This window comes from Ascidia mentula, chromosome 3, assembly GCF_947561715.1.
Source record: "Ascidia mentula chromosome 3, kaAscMent1.1, whole genome shotgun sequence".
NCBI lineage: Eukaryota > Metazoa > Chordata > Ascidiacea > Phlebobranchia > Ascidiidae > Ascidia > Ascidia mentula.
Genome location: NC_138568.1, coordinates 4,836,918 through 4,851,329, shown reverse-complemented (window position 1 = coordinate 4,851,329; position 14,412 = coordinate 4,836,918). Strand labels below are relative to the sequence as shown.

Sequence of the window (14,412 nt, the reverse complement as noted above, 5' to 3'; positions counted from 1 at the left end):
TTGAACAATGCAATGCCAAATTATTGTTGCTAGGTGTGCCATGATTTTCGTATCATTTGCCCCTAAAATCGCATGTTTGTCACACAAGCTTTTATTCACATGATTTCTGCGATGAAGTAGTCAAAACTTTAATTACACCTACGGGTTACAAAAAGATTAACAATCAAACTTTCACGCAGTAGGCCTACTAGAATTCGCTATATAAACGAAGTTCTTTTAGTCAGCAATATCTCTCTATGAACAGAAAGAATTTTAAATCGTTGGCATTGTAGGTATGTGCGAATACTAAATTGTCAGCAGCTACATTTAATTTTGCAACAATTTTTGCTGGCCTGCACATCAGGCAATTGTAAGTACGCGATATCTAATCTAAAACAGTAGAATTAACATAGTAACAAAACAGGCAACCCAACCGAGAACCGGAAAAAAACAAGTCTGTCACAAAGCGTACAGGAACAAAGTTCATGATGTGTACATATCAATCGTTGTACTTAGGCTGAATGAAAAAGGCTGTTGCCGCTTGAAGCTTCATCAATGCCTTTACCATTTATACTGGTTTTCCATTGCAGGAGTAGGTGGAATTTTAAACGACAGAAGACAAGGATTTAGGTGTTCGAAAGTCATGTTGTAACTGCATGGTAGGCGACTTCCCAGACAATTTGTATCGATGATGCTAGCACAATGAGTCTCAATGAAGGTCGGCTGATCTGTTGGCTAGTTGGCACTAAATTGTCTGTTCACCCGTGCTCTCGGCTGAGATGCGGGCAGGCAGAATAATTCCAATTATAGTTTATTGATCGAATCGAAAAATTTATTTTCTTGTGTAGCCCTGGACACGAAGAACAAGTTGCCAATGAGTAGCCTATATTGGGCACTCATATCTCACAATGGAAAGTCATGACTTTCTGTCCGAACTGGTGCAATATGGCAAAAGGCTCCTAAGTGTTAAACAAATAAAATATTCCACAAAGGCAAAAAACGTTTATTCGTCGTATAATGTCCAAAAATAACGACAAGAAAAAAACTCTAATAACTTTTTACATACTGGTGGATATATTTTAATTTTTTACATAAAAAATTCTCAAATTAATATAAATTCCAGTCATCAAGTGGATATGTTGACACTGATCCGCGATGGTCGAAGGTAAACGTAAGGTAGTTGGTTATTCTTGTTGCGCCTTTTGATGGTCCTCTCACATACTTTTAGATTTTCGTCGAATCTTTCTTGTGCTTTTATTAATTCATCTTCATCTTTAAAGTAGTTCTTTGGAAAGTGAAGCAAACTCTAAAATAAAAAAAAGCATAAAACAATCTTGATGCCACGACATTTAAATCGCAATCCAATCTTGTTGAAATATGCCTTTGCTAACATTTTGTCTTTTTCTTTAGTTTTATTCTTCAAAGTGTGCATTATGTATGTACATTAGTATGCATAATAATAACTAATTCCACGAGGAATAAACACAAAATTAAACCCACCTCCTGCGTTGGATTAATTGCTGCAATAGACAACACCGTCATCATGTTTAAAGACATATCAACATCCGGTAAAGAACTCATAATTAATTCCATGTTGGCCTGGAAAATCGTAAACACATGCAGCTTCAGTTTTAGTGTCAACCAAGCAATATTTAGTGCCATTCTTGCTGCCAGGCATAGTAATTGATAAGAATTGTTCTTCTGGCACTTGAGTTACGCAAGTGTTTATTGTAACCAACGTTTCGTCCACCATCCAGCGAGACTTCCTCAGGGTTATGTGGACAGTGGACGAAACGTTTTTTACAATAAACACTTTCGTAACTTAAGTGTCAGAAGAACAATTCTTATTACCAAGTAATATTTATTCAACAGTATTTATAACAAAATTAACCTCCCCTTTCTTGTGTGGTGGAAGACGCATTGCACCCGGGCAACTCGGTACAAACCCGTACATGTCTCTTTGTCCAGTCGTCACGGCCGAGTGCTGCACTGTACACGTGAACATTAGTATCGTACATACGTTGACCTGCGTTTCATCAATTAACTGCCGAGTTTTTATATAATAACAGAGAACCTAATACCAGCTGTTCGATATCATTTATTTCCTCAGGGACGCCTTTGGTGTCTCCATTTACCCAACCAAATCCCTCTCTAGCGACATCTTGCGCCCAGTTTTGAAGTTCCGAATCTTCTGCGACATGCTGTAACGACAAAGTTAAACGCACCTTAAAAATGTTTCAAAACGAGGTTAACGAGCAATATGAATTATTGCCTGATTTACCGTATCGGATTCGTAGAAGTAAGTAACGATATCGTTGACGAAATCGTGAAGAATATTCCATGTACTCAATGCATCTTGTCTGTAATACAATGCCGGGAGTTTCACAGGGTCGTCAACACCTGTTGAAAATCATAGGAAAACTTGATTGAAGAACGTAAAAGTTAGGTGCTAAAAAGTTGGAATTGATTACACGGAATAAAAAAGCCAAAGCAAATACGCTAATGTTTATAAGCAAACGTTTCGAACACTGCTGTGCTCATCATCAGTGCTGTGAACTAACTGATTTTGCGACTAAGCGACCGAATGCGGAGACATGTAAAACATAAACTAAAGCAGTGTGGAACTTGTTTCGTGCGTAATTTCGAAATACAACAACATGCGCGGGTCACACTTTACCTTTTCTTTCAAGAACTTTCGGAATATGCAAATCCTCGAATCGAAAGTTCTCAAAGCATTTGCGGAGCAGCGGCGTAGGAGCTAAAAAGTAACAATATTGCTATCATGTTTTTTTCATTAAATAAGCTCTGGTCTTTTGCATGACGAATATAACACATCAAGATTTCTTCTATCTGGCATTTGTTCAATATTTAAAAAATGAAACCCTTTAGGCTGTACCAAAAATATAGTATATTTTTATATTATGCAATAAAAAACTAAAAATGAACGTGGCTGTGTGAATATTTGAACGAACAGGCTCTGACTCAAGACTTAAACTAACAGTTACGCTGCGCCACTGTTATGAGTAAAGCTTACACAAAGCAAACGCCTGACTTCCCGGAGAGCCGTCAGCGATCAGTTGGGACTTCGAGGTGGCGTTTGCTGACATCACTGTCCACATATGAGGTCGTAGGAGTTTGAAAACAGGATGAGCGCGGGGCAAACATCGGAAAAGCGAGGTGGCAAATGGTTCCATGACAGCTTGTGTGTGGAAGTACCGGTACACCCACTACAAAATTCAATGCATACGAAGTTATATAGGTATAGGGGATAATAAACGTACGACAAGTGTTTTCTATGTACGTTGGTAAGGTACCATATTTTAGTTAACATTGAAACAAAACACTAAAATCCCAATAGTAATCTGGGAAAAACAGGCACTTTAACAAAGATAATACGATTGATCCCATTTTTATTTTAGTTTTTCTTTGATACCATCATTTACTTGTGTGTGATGTAGACGATATAAAAACATTGATCCGCGAAAAAATTACGATTACAACCACCTGCGTACCTGGTGAACGTTCGCAAACGTGCATCGGAAATGCATCTTCGCCAACATCCAGTCATCTTTGTCGTCGGAGGCGGTAAAAAGGTAATCCCTATCGCCAGGAACCAATTGTATCGCTAAGGGCACCAGGTGGTTTTGTAAGTTTGTGTAGAAAAGACCGATGCTGTTGCAGCAAACCATTCCATCGCGACGTTCCATGTCTTTGAGGTGAGAGTAATCAGCGATATACATACGACCGGTCTGGGAATAAAGAAATGTTTCCTTAACTGTTTTATGAATCAAACATTTTTACTGTTGAAGTTTCGCCTTTCGTAGTCAAATATTAGTGTAAGAATCAAAATCTTTATATACTTCACGAAATCAAAACCTGACCAGCAACACTTCTTTGGCGAGACACAAGTGAAACTTGTTAATTTAATTTCAAATATTAGTATAATAGCGTTGTGTCAACGCTTCTATGTTTAGAATATATGTTTTGCTTTATTAAGCATCATCAGTTCTTATTCAAATAGAATGTTGGTGGCCACTGTTTTTGTTGTAAGGCATAAAGTCCAAAATTGATTAGGGTGAAGAAGATTGAACATTGCCCTTGCGATAAAGATAATTCTATTCCTTAGTTTTAGTACCTCTATTTCTTCACTTAAAGATTTCCCCGGCCTAAGCAAAGCAACTACATCATCTCCAGTGACGTTGAAATATTCGGGAATGGAGTCGCACCGACTGAGAGCAAGCGGACAGGCACCGGTCAACATATTGTACCCCATCACCTCATCGTCTTCCCAGCTTTAAACAAGAAAACTGAGTCCATACCCAATTTATTGTCACTCTTTACTTAATGATATATCTCAACTTTGGGTGCAACGCAACCAAAAATTTATACCAACGGGGCAATTGAATCAACAACAGTACTTTTTATGTTTATGCAGTGGCAAGGTAAAGTACGCAATTGTAAGATATTTTTTTCAATAAAATCGACCGACTTTAACGCCTCCAGTTAGCGTTACCTTTTCTCGCTCAGAAGTATGTCGGTTGGAGGGGGTTTCCCTTGTTTGCCGTCATCAAAGTTCTCAAACTGGGTGTATTCGTCCAAACTGCTCAACGGCTTGAAGGCAGCTAAATCGAATTTGCGTCAGCTAATATGCAAGGTAAACAACTAATAAAAAAAAATAAAAAATATGCAAGAGTTTTAATTGCAAATCAAATGCGCAATCTTTTCGTAGATTAACGTCATTAACCCAGAGGTCACCAAAATTTGTTCCTAATGGACCATATATGTGTGCCACTGTAGTGATGATCGGGGCAGGTAACCGTTCAGGACAAGATATTTTTTTAACCAAAACGGCATCTAAAGTACAGGGAATTTAAAAGTCATATTTCCTATTCCGGCGTCAAAAAGCCAGGGTCTAAACAAATTGCGAAAATATATGGAGACGAACAGAAATAGGAATTAATCGAGCAGTCAGTGGAGTGCAAAATAAACTGTTCAGGTTCAAATGGGACCATAATGAATCCTGGTTTTGCCAAATGAAGCAAGAACAGCATTTTCACACTTACTAATAACTTTTGACGAAATCCTATGAGCGAGCGCCTTTCGTTCGCGTTGTTCCGTTTCCGTAACTTTGCTCCATTCTCGCTGAAAAATCAAGGGTAAGTCCGATGCCATTTTGGCATTCGCGCAACGGGGTAATCCCCATTCCGCATTTTCTGGACTTGTGGGCGCCATCCACTGGAAACGTCGCCTGTTTCTCTCGATTTCATTCGATCGCATCGTTTTTAGAATTTCTCCGCTGCCAGTGTCGGGAAGTGCTTGAAGAAGTGACGCTGGAGAAACAAATAATGTTTATATTTTCGGTCCAATGGCCCTCCCCCCCTCTAAATACGCCAGTGGCCACAGTTGTTCTATGGATTACTCGGAAATAGGCTTTGTTTTACTGTTTTATTGGCAAATTTTACCTTGCCTTTTGACAAGGTCACCGTAAAAAGTTTTGTTACAGGAATATATTTAGGCCACTGCCTTGCACTCACCACCTCTCGTAACTTCCACTTGATCATTCTCAACCCAATCATGGACGATGAACTCAACTCTATCGCCACCAAGCGACACGATAACATACTCGCAAAGCCACTCATCCTCCATCAGCTTGTCTTTCAGCTCTGTAAACGAACGGTAATGGATTGTCGTGTGCATTCCATTGTACAAGAGTGTGTGACGTTAAATCGACCGAAACACAACTTTCCGTGTCAATAAACTTGACACCTTGGCTGTACAGTGTTTATTGCACCTCTACGGCTTTTTATATGTATCGTATGCTTAAAGGTATATGTATCGTATGCTTACAGTTGATCACTTACTCAGTCGTATTGCGATTGGCAGACCAATGTCCACCAGCTGGCGTTTGTACACGCATTTTGAACCCCGCTCAAAATCGTCCCAGAAACTTGTGTCCATTTTTACCCATCCGGAATTTTCCCCGCTTTCACCCACGAGGTCAATGTAGACGCTGGAATCGGTTCCTGCACTGCGGTATGCGTTTGAAGTCTGCAAATACAACACGTGGCTTTATAACAGAGAAAAAATTGTTCTGTCTTTGTTATATTTTTTGTTGGCTTTAGGGCAAATAACAACGAAATGCTTGTTTGTAATATTTGTATTGGACCCAGTGAATAATAAAATACTCAGGTAAAGTCGCAATTTTTCCGTTATATATGATGCGTAGCCCATTATCAAAAGACCCCTTCATATTTTAGCTATTTTCTAAAGTTTTGATGTTATTTTGTCAAATTGCTCTCTTTGTATTACTGGCCATTCTCACACCGAAGAAGTTGTAAAATCGACGGGCTTCACTAAGGAAAAATTGTTTAAAATCATAAACATTGCAGAAAGAACCTTCCTCTTATTGGAGGCAAGTAATTTGTATTATCTGCTCATGGCCTATCAATACAAAATGTAATTACTTCAATATGTATTGTAAGTGTAATAATATATGCGTCGTAATTCACCTTTATTTCAACGCGATACGTCACTTTTGTAGAATCTTCCTCAGACATGCAAGCGTTGCCCATGATTGGAAAATCAATGCAAACTTTCACTTAAAAAAAACCTGCACGGTATATAACCTTGTGATTGTTGCAAGATTCCGTAAGTCGGTGTAAACTTACCCAAGCTTATCGTTGAACTGACAAACTTTGCAAAATACCTGTAACAAATATCCTTACACTCACGTAACTGACTATAACTACATAACCTTGTCCAATTTACGCAAACGCGGATTGAATACAATGTACGAGGAAACGCGATACGGGACCAGGCGATATTGGACGCTTTGTCTTGGAGCGTTCGCCTATATTTCACACGGACGCGACATCGAAACACACAAACGTCGCACTTTGGTCACAACTGAGTCTACGTTCCAGCGAGTATCACGTGACTTGTGTACGGCAGACACACACACTATATGTGAAGGTCTCTTTTCTGCTTGTTCCGTTTCACAGCAATACAATTTGCAAAATTTGCCTTGGTATTCTAAGACCCATCATGTAAACAATAATTGTTGCTGACTCTTTGTGTTTTTTCTGCATTAACAAGCGTAGAGTCATCGTTTTTTAGCAAGACCTGGTTGCAGTACCCTCTTGTATGCATGTACCACCGACGCCTAATTTTATAAAACAATTTTGAAACTTGTTTACCCACCTTTAAAAACACCACAACAGTTTTTGTCAAAAAATGAACTTTATATTTTGCTTAAGTGCACGAAATACCACGGTAACACAAGGCTACCATATATATGTTGCAATACAACATTACACACATTGAACCACACAAAACACTCGCAAAAATCCACTGCAAACAAAACCTAAACTAAAACCGCTATAATGCTATAACCACGTGGGCCAAAACCTCATAATTTTGTTGTTAAATAGCAATATAATTTGGCACATCTGAAGGTACCAAGTAAGTGTATGCATGCTTGAGGCCGTTGTTGCGGACCTTTATGTCTAGTTCAAATTGCTTGAGTTTCTCGGTATATTTTGTTTGTATGTCGAGCACGTCTTGATCTTCGAAGTAATTCTTGGGAAACTCGCCTAAGTAAACCTGTACCGAACCGAAAGTTATTTCAAAGTATTTTTAACAAGCAAGTGCAAAAAACTCACTAGGAGACATTGAAAGTGACTAATAGCGGCCATACGTTTTCTGGCATTACAAAACATTTTATGCATATTGTACTTAATACGATTTAATACCATCTTTTTGTGCCAATGTTTAGTAAATTTTTTCTTGGGCGCACAAAGGCCCCTCTTTTCCATAGAAGTGGTTTTACAAACCTCGTTTTTGGTAAGCCTGGAGAGAGTGTACGCCACGGTAATGAATACTAAGGATTTGTCCACCTTCGGCAAACTATCCATGATCACTTGGTGATTTGCCTGAGAAAAGTTATCGGTCACAAGAAAAGCTCTTGTATAAGAACAGTGTGCGTAAAAAGGGAAACAAATACAAAAATACGATTGCCTCACATACGACGACGTCACAACGGCCATCGTATTTGTATGTATTTGTATATTTGAAAACTGCTCTGATAAATTGGAGGCGCGCAGAAACCAATGGTGAAAGCATGTATAAGTTTTACCTAAAAAGCTTTCGAATACTTGCTGTGTGAACGAATTAGTAAATTTAAGTATTTCGGACACACTGGCCGTTGAATTCATACCGGAACGGAGCACCGGCAAAAAATTAAATTATTTGCCTTTTCGTTTGCAATGATTTGACGTGCGACTAAGAGTTCACGTCGAAATGAAAAATAATCACGTAGTGGAGGGATTCAATTATTTTAGCATCCGGTTCTCTCACCAGCAGCATGCCATAGTAACCGCGGGAAAACATTGGTCGAAGTGAAACATAGGCTTACACATAACCGGTTTCGCGTTGGTAAAAAAATCCCACCGCTGATCATAGCAATAGTGTTACCTCTCCCTTCTTGTGTGGCGGCCGTGCCATCGCACATGGTGAGTTGGGCACGAACTTGTACATCTCGAATTGACCAAAGTTTACAGCTGCGTGCTGGGCCGAGCAAGTGTACATCACCATCGTACATATTTCAATCTGTTGTAACAACATGAAATGATTAAGGTGTTCGGCAACCATAGCCACAGATATTCTGTTGTCGGCTGCTGATATGACACAACGTGTTGTTCCACGATGTTGCAATTTTATCACAAATTATTGGACAAAAGTGGCATCGCAACGAGGCCGTTGAATCAAAACCACTCTTTCCTTACAAGAGGGTACAAAAAATCACCATTTTAGTGTCACCATTGTCATATTTTACCACTTGACTGATATGTACATAAGCGTTAGAAGACTATCTCCCCTTGCTGCTGAAAATCACAAATATATTTGGCAAATTACTTCCCTACTTTCATCTTCCCAGTCATCATTATAACTAGAAACAAATCTCTGTCATCGATATCAATTTTCATGGATTTTTTTCATACAGAAAAATGAGCAAGTAATGGTTTTGTTTGTCTTTTTGGCAAAGGTTGGAAACATTGATATTTTTGTACCAGTTGAGAAACGGTCGTCAGTTTTTGGGGCATTCCTTTGGTGTCGCCGTCGACCCATCCCAAGCCTTCTTTGGCAACGTCTTTTACAAAGTCTTGCAGTTCGAAGTCTTGTTGTATGTCCTGTACCATTAAAGTAATTAGATTTCGAAGAAAGTTTTGGAAATTTGAAACGAAAGTTTTAGGAGTTTGGTAAAAAAGCGCCATTAGTCGGTAAAGGTTTGAGCGTATGATTAAATGTAGCACCTTGTCCGATTTGTAAAAATGGTTGACGAAGTTTGTGACATATTCCTCCATTAGTCCGTACAGCTTCAGCGTGTCATCGCGGTAATTAAACCCAGGCAATTGCTCGGGATCGTCTAATCCTACATACGACATGCACGTTAAAAAAACAATTTTCTTCCAACTTCTATAGTGAAATATACTCGACGCCAGGCAAGAACGTAAAAAATTTACCAAAGACTTCGCAAAACAATTAGGTGGATATAGATACCAAGACGTCGCCAGCAAGACTGGAATTCATACCTATATTCATGGAAAACAACTTCACATAGAATCTAAACTATACAGTATACCTTGCTTCTTGAGGACTTTAGGAATAATCAGGTCGTCGATCGTAAACTTTTTGTAGGCACTTTGCACCAAATCCAAGGCCGCTGCAAAATTTTAAGGTAAGTTTGTAGGTTTACGAGAATATCGAAGGGAAAAGTACGATGGCATTTAGTTTATAACAAGTGATGCAATCTGTGTTACACGAATTCTTGTAATGGAATTCAAATCAGGTCACAGACACCATTTTCACAAAAATAAAGTGGAAAATATCCTATGTGCAGGGTTGCCATAACGTCCTTATTTCATAAGTTAGTCGTTATTTTGAAGGGTGTCGTCTTAGAAAATATGCCCGTCCTTATTTCTATGGTTAGTCGTTTTTTGCGACAGGGTTGCTGATTTTGAGGCTGTTTTACAGACATCCATAATCTCAATCACGACTATACATAGGCCATCATGTTAAAATTTCTGTAACGTGGAACATCAATGTACGCAATTTTTCCTTTTAAGTCGTCAATATTTTCGGTTTCACGTCATTGCAACCCTGTCCTTGCACATTCAAACAAAAACATTTTTCATTTTTCACTGAACAAATGCAAAAAAAAGTATAAAAGGTAGAATTTTACACAAACTTACAAATGGCCAAGGCCTGGCTTGGTGGCGCCCCTGGTGCAATGAGTGACACCCGAGCATCAGTGTTGATGGCCGCAACTGTCCACAAGTGAGGGCGCAGGAGCTTGTACAATGGATGAGCTCGGGGAAAGCACCGGAACATGGCAATGGTGAAAGGCTCGGAAAGAGCGTGCGTGTGCAAGTAGTGGTAAATCCACTGAAAAAGAAGAGAAATTATTATTTTGATTTACTTTTGCCGCCATTTAACCTATCGTTGCTTTTGATCTTCGTACACAATTAGGTCCTTTAATAGGCTACATGTTCGTACACTTTTTTACATGTCTTTATCACGAATTTTTTTCTATAATTTAAATACTGTCGATTAAAATCAAATGCTCCCCCACAAAGGTATGTATAATAACTTCCACCATGTTTCAAAGCTGAACAAAGCTGACACAACAACTGGTCGAAGCAACACACCTCGTGGATGTTTCCATATCCCACGCGAAAATGCATCTTCGCCAACATCCAATCTTCCTCACTGTCGACAGGCGTGAACAAGTAGTCGCAATCCCCAGGCACGAGCTGAATGGCGATAGGGACGAAGTCGTCGTTTCCATTGACGTAGAATAAACCGCGTGAATCGCAGCAGACGTTGCCTTCGGTGCGCTCAATGCCTTCCAAGATCTCGACGTAGTCCGCTATGTAAACCCTTCCAGCCTTGCAATAACAGAGAAGCAAAAGATACTTGGAGTTGATGGGATATGTTTGTGTCAGTGTGTTGATTTTACCACATTCGCCCCCCAATGAAGTTATACTGGGGCAAATATCCTAGCGGTAACCTCCATTAATATGCATTGGTTTATTGGACTGATCATCGTGGTGTTTTGCACTATTGAATTCTACGCACTTTCGCAATAACGACATATAGCTTAAGGTTGCCCCAACCTCCATTTCTTCTTCAAGAGTTTTGCCTTCCCTGAGAGACTTCTCAACATGTTCGTGTGTGACGTTGAACGTTGCTGGTATGGAAGTGCACTTTTTAATTGTGAGCGGGTTGATACCATTCAACATCTGTCGTCCCATTCCCTCATCCGTTTTCCAACTAAAATTGTGTTGGAAAAATTTCGATTAATGGTATTTTGAATATAGTTCGAGACTCTTTCCGTCTGCAGGTCACTTATCATTATTGGCCCTGCATTGCCACCAAATGTGGACTTTATTATAATGACCACTTGTATAGCAAGGAAATTATAGTAAACGCGTAAACAAGATCATAAAGCATCAAACAGAAAACACATATTTTGAGCACTTTAAAAATTATAACTTATGTCGGATGAATAACGGATTGCCTCAATCACAACAAGAAGAAATGGCATGTTTCCACAGGCAAAGAATAAAGGTGTGGCTTCACCTCGTGTAGTTTATAATTTTACATTAGGGATTGAACTTGGTGAACAATGAAGTTCCATGCGAACTTACTCGGAAAGGAATTCCGATCCATGCTGGGTGACATCTCCGAAAACTTCCTCCAACTTTTTGTAATCGTCAAGTTTCTCAAGGGGGTTGAAAACCACTACAAAAGAAGAACCTCAAGTAAGCTATTGGACTGGCTGAAAAAAAACTTATTTCTTGATATTTTGCTTGCACACATACGGCGGGCCAAGGTTTCCTAACCCGTAGGCCTTTGAGTAGGCCACGAAGCTGGATGGTGAGTATGTTTAAAGGCTAAAAACAAAGTAAGTGTAGCTGGACTAACGACGTACAACGCATTTGTTTATCAGGCCAAGAAGTTTTCTGGGAGGCACTGACTTTGTCGGTCACTGAAAGTTATATATTGACAGTTTGGAAGGTCTTTACGAGGCAAGTATCATAACGTTGTGCTCATATACTCCATTCAGCCTAAGATTGTGGACAAAATGATGACCAGTAACACTGGGAGTTGTTTTCTGGCAATTTGCCCACTTTGGGCTTGCCGTACAGGAATCGAAAGTAAAAAATGGCGCTAAAATCATCCTTTCTTTAACTTACTCAGAAGTTTTGCTCTCACAATCTCCATAAGAGATCCCAATTCCGCTTCGACCTTATCCCTTTGTCGTGCTGCATCTCTCCTCAGCCTCAACGGCAGTTCTTCAGGTTTTTGGGCGTTCATGTAACGGGGAGTCCCCCAACCGATGTCATCCTTTGCGGGTCGAGGCACCCAACCGTAACGGGCTTTGCTCTGTTCCACCTCCTGCTTTCTCATCGATTTCACATATTTGGAGGTCACGTGTTGAGGAAGAACAGCTGAAAATTTCACCGTTTATCTACTTTAACGCGGAATTTAATGATAATTGAAGCACCACTCATGTTGAGTTTGGGCGATTTGCGAAACACTTTAGAAAATAATGGCGATGCGAACCATACAGGTTTGTATAAAAAACGCTTGATCATTTTAAGAAAGGGGGTAACAACCAATCCATAGTTCCGACTACTGCGACTATATTCCGACTATAACCAACCCGACTATTGCCTAAATTTTCTTACAATTTTTGGTGGAAATTTTCAAAACTATATTTATTTGACGCTTACCGCCGCTGGTCACTTGCACCACTTTGTCCTCCACCCAATCATACACTGGGAAATGAACCTTGCTCGCTCCCAACTGAACAACAATATCCTCACAAAGCCACTCATCGCTGGAGTGAGAGTTGTCGATCTCTGCCCAAAACAAAAACGGTTGCGACGATCTTGAGGAACAGTTTTTATTTTAAAGTGCAAAAACTTGGAGCTGATTGCATGGAATACAACAGTTAAGATGCTGTGACGATTGTGCGCAAACGTTTCGAATACTGCTGCGAACTAACTGACTTATTTTTTACTGTATCCACTTGATATTACAAAATATCATAGTTTGCAATAAAGAGAGTTCCTTATATGTGTAGGAATATCCCAACAGTTTTCAACAAGTCATATATAAGTTATCAAACCCAAGAAACGCACTTAGTCGAATAATCAATGGCAATCCCACGTCCTTCAGTGTCAGTGTGAAGTAACAGCGTGAACCACGTTCAAAATCCAACCAAAACGTGTTGTCCAACTCCTGCACAGTAAAAACGAGCATAGTTTAATCAAGTCCTGGATACTGGTGTAGTAACGGTATGTTATAAAATACCTGCCACCCAGTGGAGTTGCCGCTTTCGCCGATAAGGTCGATGTTTACTGTTGATAGGAGGTCGGTACCGGCTTCGCGGTAGGCGTGCGATGTCTATCAAGAAAATTTTGCTGATACTTGCAATTCTCGTCATCAAATAATGTTTATTTTGGTATTTAGTTGCCAGAAGATTGCAACGTATATGCAACAACAAAACATTAAAATAGCATGGACACCGATAAAACCTTTTGAGTTTTTTGTTATTAAATTACTAATTGTCTGTCATTATTTTGAATATAAATACACACAGGCTACGTTTTTAGAAACTTGTATGAAAGTTTATTTTTATTTCGTGTTACTTGCTTGTCAAAAACTATCTGGAACTACTTACCTTAAACTCGAACTTATATTCTGCCACTTGGGCTGTGTCTACTTTTGACGTACAGGCGTTTCCCATTTTGGTTCCAAATCGTAATCAACACAACCTTAAATCTGAAATTTGAAATCAATTCATTTAAAACGCATATCAAAGTGTACAATAACCTTATGAACAACGGCAACTAGCGAGAGGTAAAAGTACAGAAACGTTGCCGTCGCGTGCCCCTCCAAAGAAGGTTCCGATACACTAACCGTTGGGAATGTTTTCGTTGGATACGACTGTCTGAGGATTTCAAACAAACATATATTGTGTGGACGCGTCCATTGTTTACCGTAGCCGGGGGATAAAGTTTTTACGATGTAGGTGGAAACGACACGGATTAAATTACCTTGCAGGAGTAGGGTGTCAATCGTGGAAAATAACGGGACGCATTTGAAAAAAAACAAAAGAAGCCTTTAAAAATATCTCGAAAAGAAGAAATTGATTCAAAGAAACCAGATTTTATTGTCCTCACATTTACACCCATCTATATACTGGGATTGTTCAATTTCTGCATTGTCGGTAATAATTGCTTAAAGAGTTTTCATCTAATGCTGCGGTATAAACTTTTTACTTTAGTTTAAAACACTTTCTAACTACGATAGCTTGACATTAATTTACTGGCGGCCGTTCAAATTGTGCGAAACAACGCTCTT

General features: G+C 39.4%; 2 protein-coding genes across 3 annotated transcripts; both read right to left on the bottom strand.

Annotated features, from left to right (window-relative positions):
- Window positions 1–1,052: 1,052 nt before the first annotated feature.
- LOC145895102 (allene oxide synthase-lipoxygenase protein-like) lies at window positions 1,053–6,733 on the bottom strand. 2 transcript variants are annotated; one of them, XM_082983856.1, is made up of 15 exons: window positions 6,648–6,733; window positions 6,489–6,589; window positions 5,841–6,027; window positions 5,514–5,642; window positions 5,043–5,309; window positions 4,493–4,601; window positions 4,115–4,271; window positions 3,492–3,728; window positions 3,014–3,206; window positions 2,657–2,737; window positions 2,261–2,379; window positions 2,061–2,180; window positions 1,871–2,005; window positions 1,480–1,578; window positions 1,053–1,285 (listed from the first exon to the last, which is right to left on the bottom strand). In XM_082983856.1, exons 2-15 carry the CDS (start codon window positions 6,549–6,551, stop codon window positions 1,106–1,108), a joined length of 2,076 nt encoding a protein of 691 aa, XP_082839982.1. In that variant the 5' UTR covers window positions 6,552–6,589; window positions 6,648–6,733; the 3' UTR covers window positions 1,053–1,105. The 2 variants fall into 2 exon arrangements, with proteins under 2 accessions (XP_082839982.1, XP_082839980.1); XM_082983854.1 differs by lacking the exon at window positions 6,648–6,733 and having other exon boundaries at window positions 6,489–6,609.
- Window positions 6,734–7,205: 472 nt separating this feature from the next.
- LOC145894734 (allene oxide synthase-lipoxygenase protein-like) lies at window positions 7,206–13,853 on the bottom strand. Its single transcript, XM_082983382.1, has 15 exons — window positions 13,730–13,853; window positions 13,360–13,452; window positions 13,188–13,287; window positions 12,777–12,905; window positions 12,237–12,491; window positions 11,688–11,781; window positions 11,154–11,310; window positions 10,686–10,925; window positions 10,230–10,422; window positions 9,620–9,700; window positions 9,291–9,409; window positions 9,048–9,167; window positions 8,452–8,586; window positions 7,812–7,910; window positions 7,206–7,581 (listed from the first exon to the last, which is right to left on the bottom strand). Exons 1-15 carry the CDS (start codon window positions 13,793–13,795, stop codon window positions 7,402–7,404), a joined length of 2,061 nt encoding a protein of 686 aa, XP_082839508.1. The 5' UTR covers window positions 13,796–13,853; the 3' UTR covers window positions 7,206–7,401.
- Between the last annotated feature and the right edge of the window lie 559 nt (window positions 13,854–14,412).

Coding starts and splice junctions, on each gene's coding strand:
- LOC145895102 (XM_082983856.1), bottom strand. CDS start 6,551: ATGGGCAACGCTTGCATGTCTGAGGAAGATTCTACAAAAGTGACGTAT. Junction 2,181..2,260: donor ACTTCTACGAATCCGATACG/GTAAATCAGGCA, acceptor TTGTCGTTACAG/CATGTCGCAGAAGATTCGGA. Junction 1,286..1,479: donor CAATTAATCCAACGCAGGAG/GTGGGTTTAATT, acceptor TTTTTATTTTAG/AGTTTGCTTCACTTTCCAAA.
- LOC145894734 (XM_082983382.1), bottom strand. CDS start 13,795: ATGGGAAACGCCTGTACGTCAAAAGTAGACACAGCCCAAGTGGCAGAA. Junction 10,926..11,153: donor CTCTTGAAGAAGAAATGGAG/GTTGGGGCAACC, acceptor TGTTATTGCAAG/GCTGGAAGGGTTTACATAGC. Junction 9,410..9,619: donor TAAAGTCCTCAAGAAGCAAG/GTATACTGTATA, acceptor TGTCGTATGTAG/GATTAGACGATCCCGAGCAA.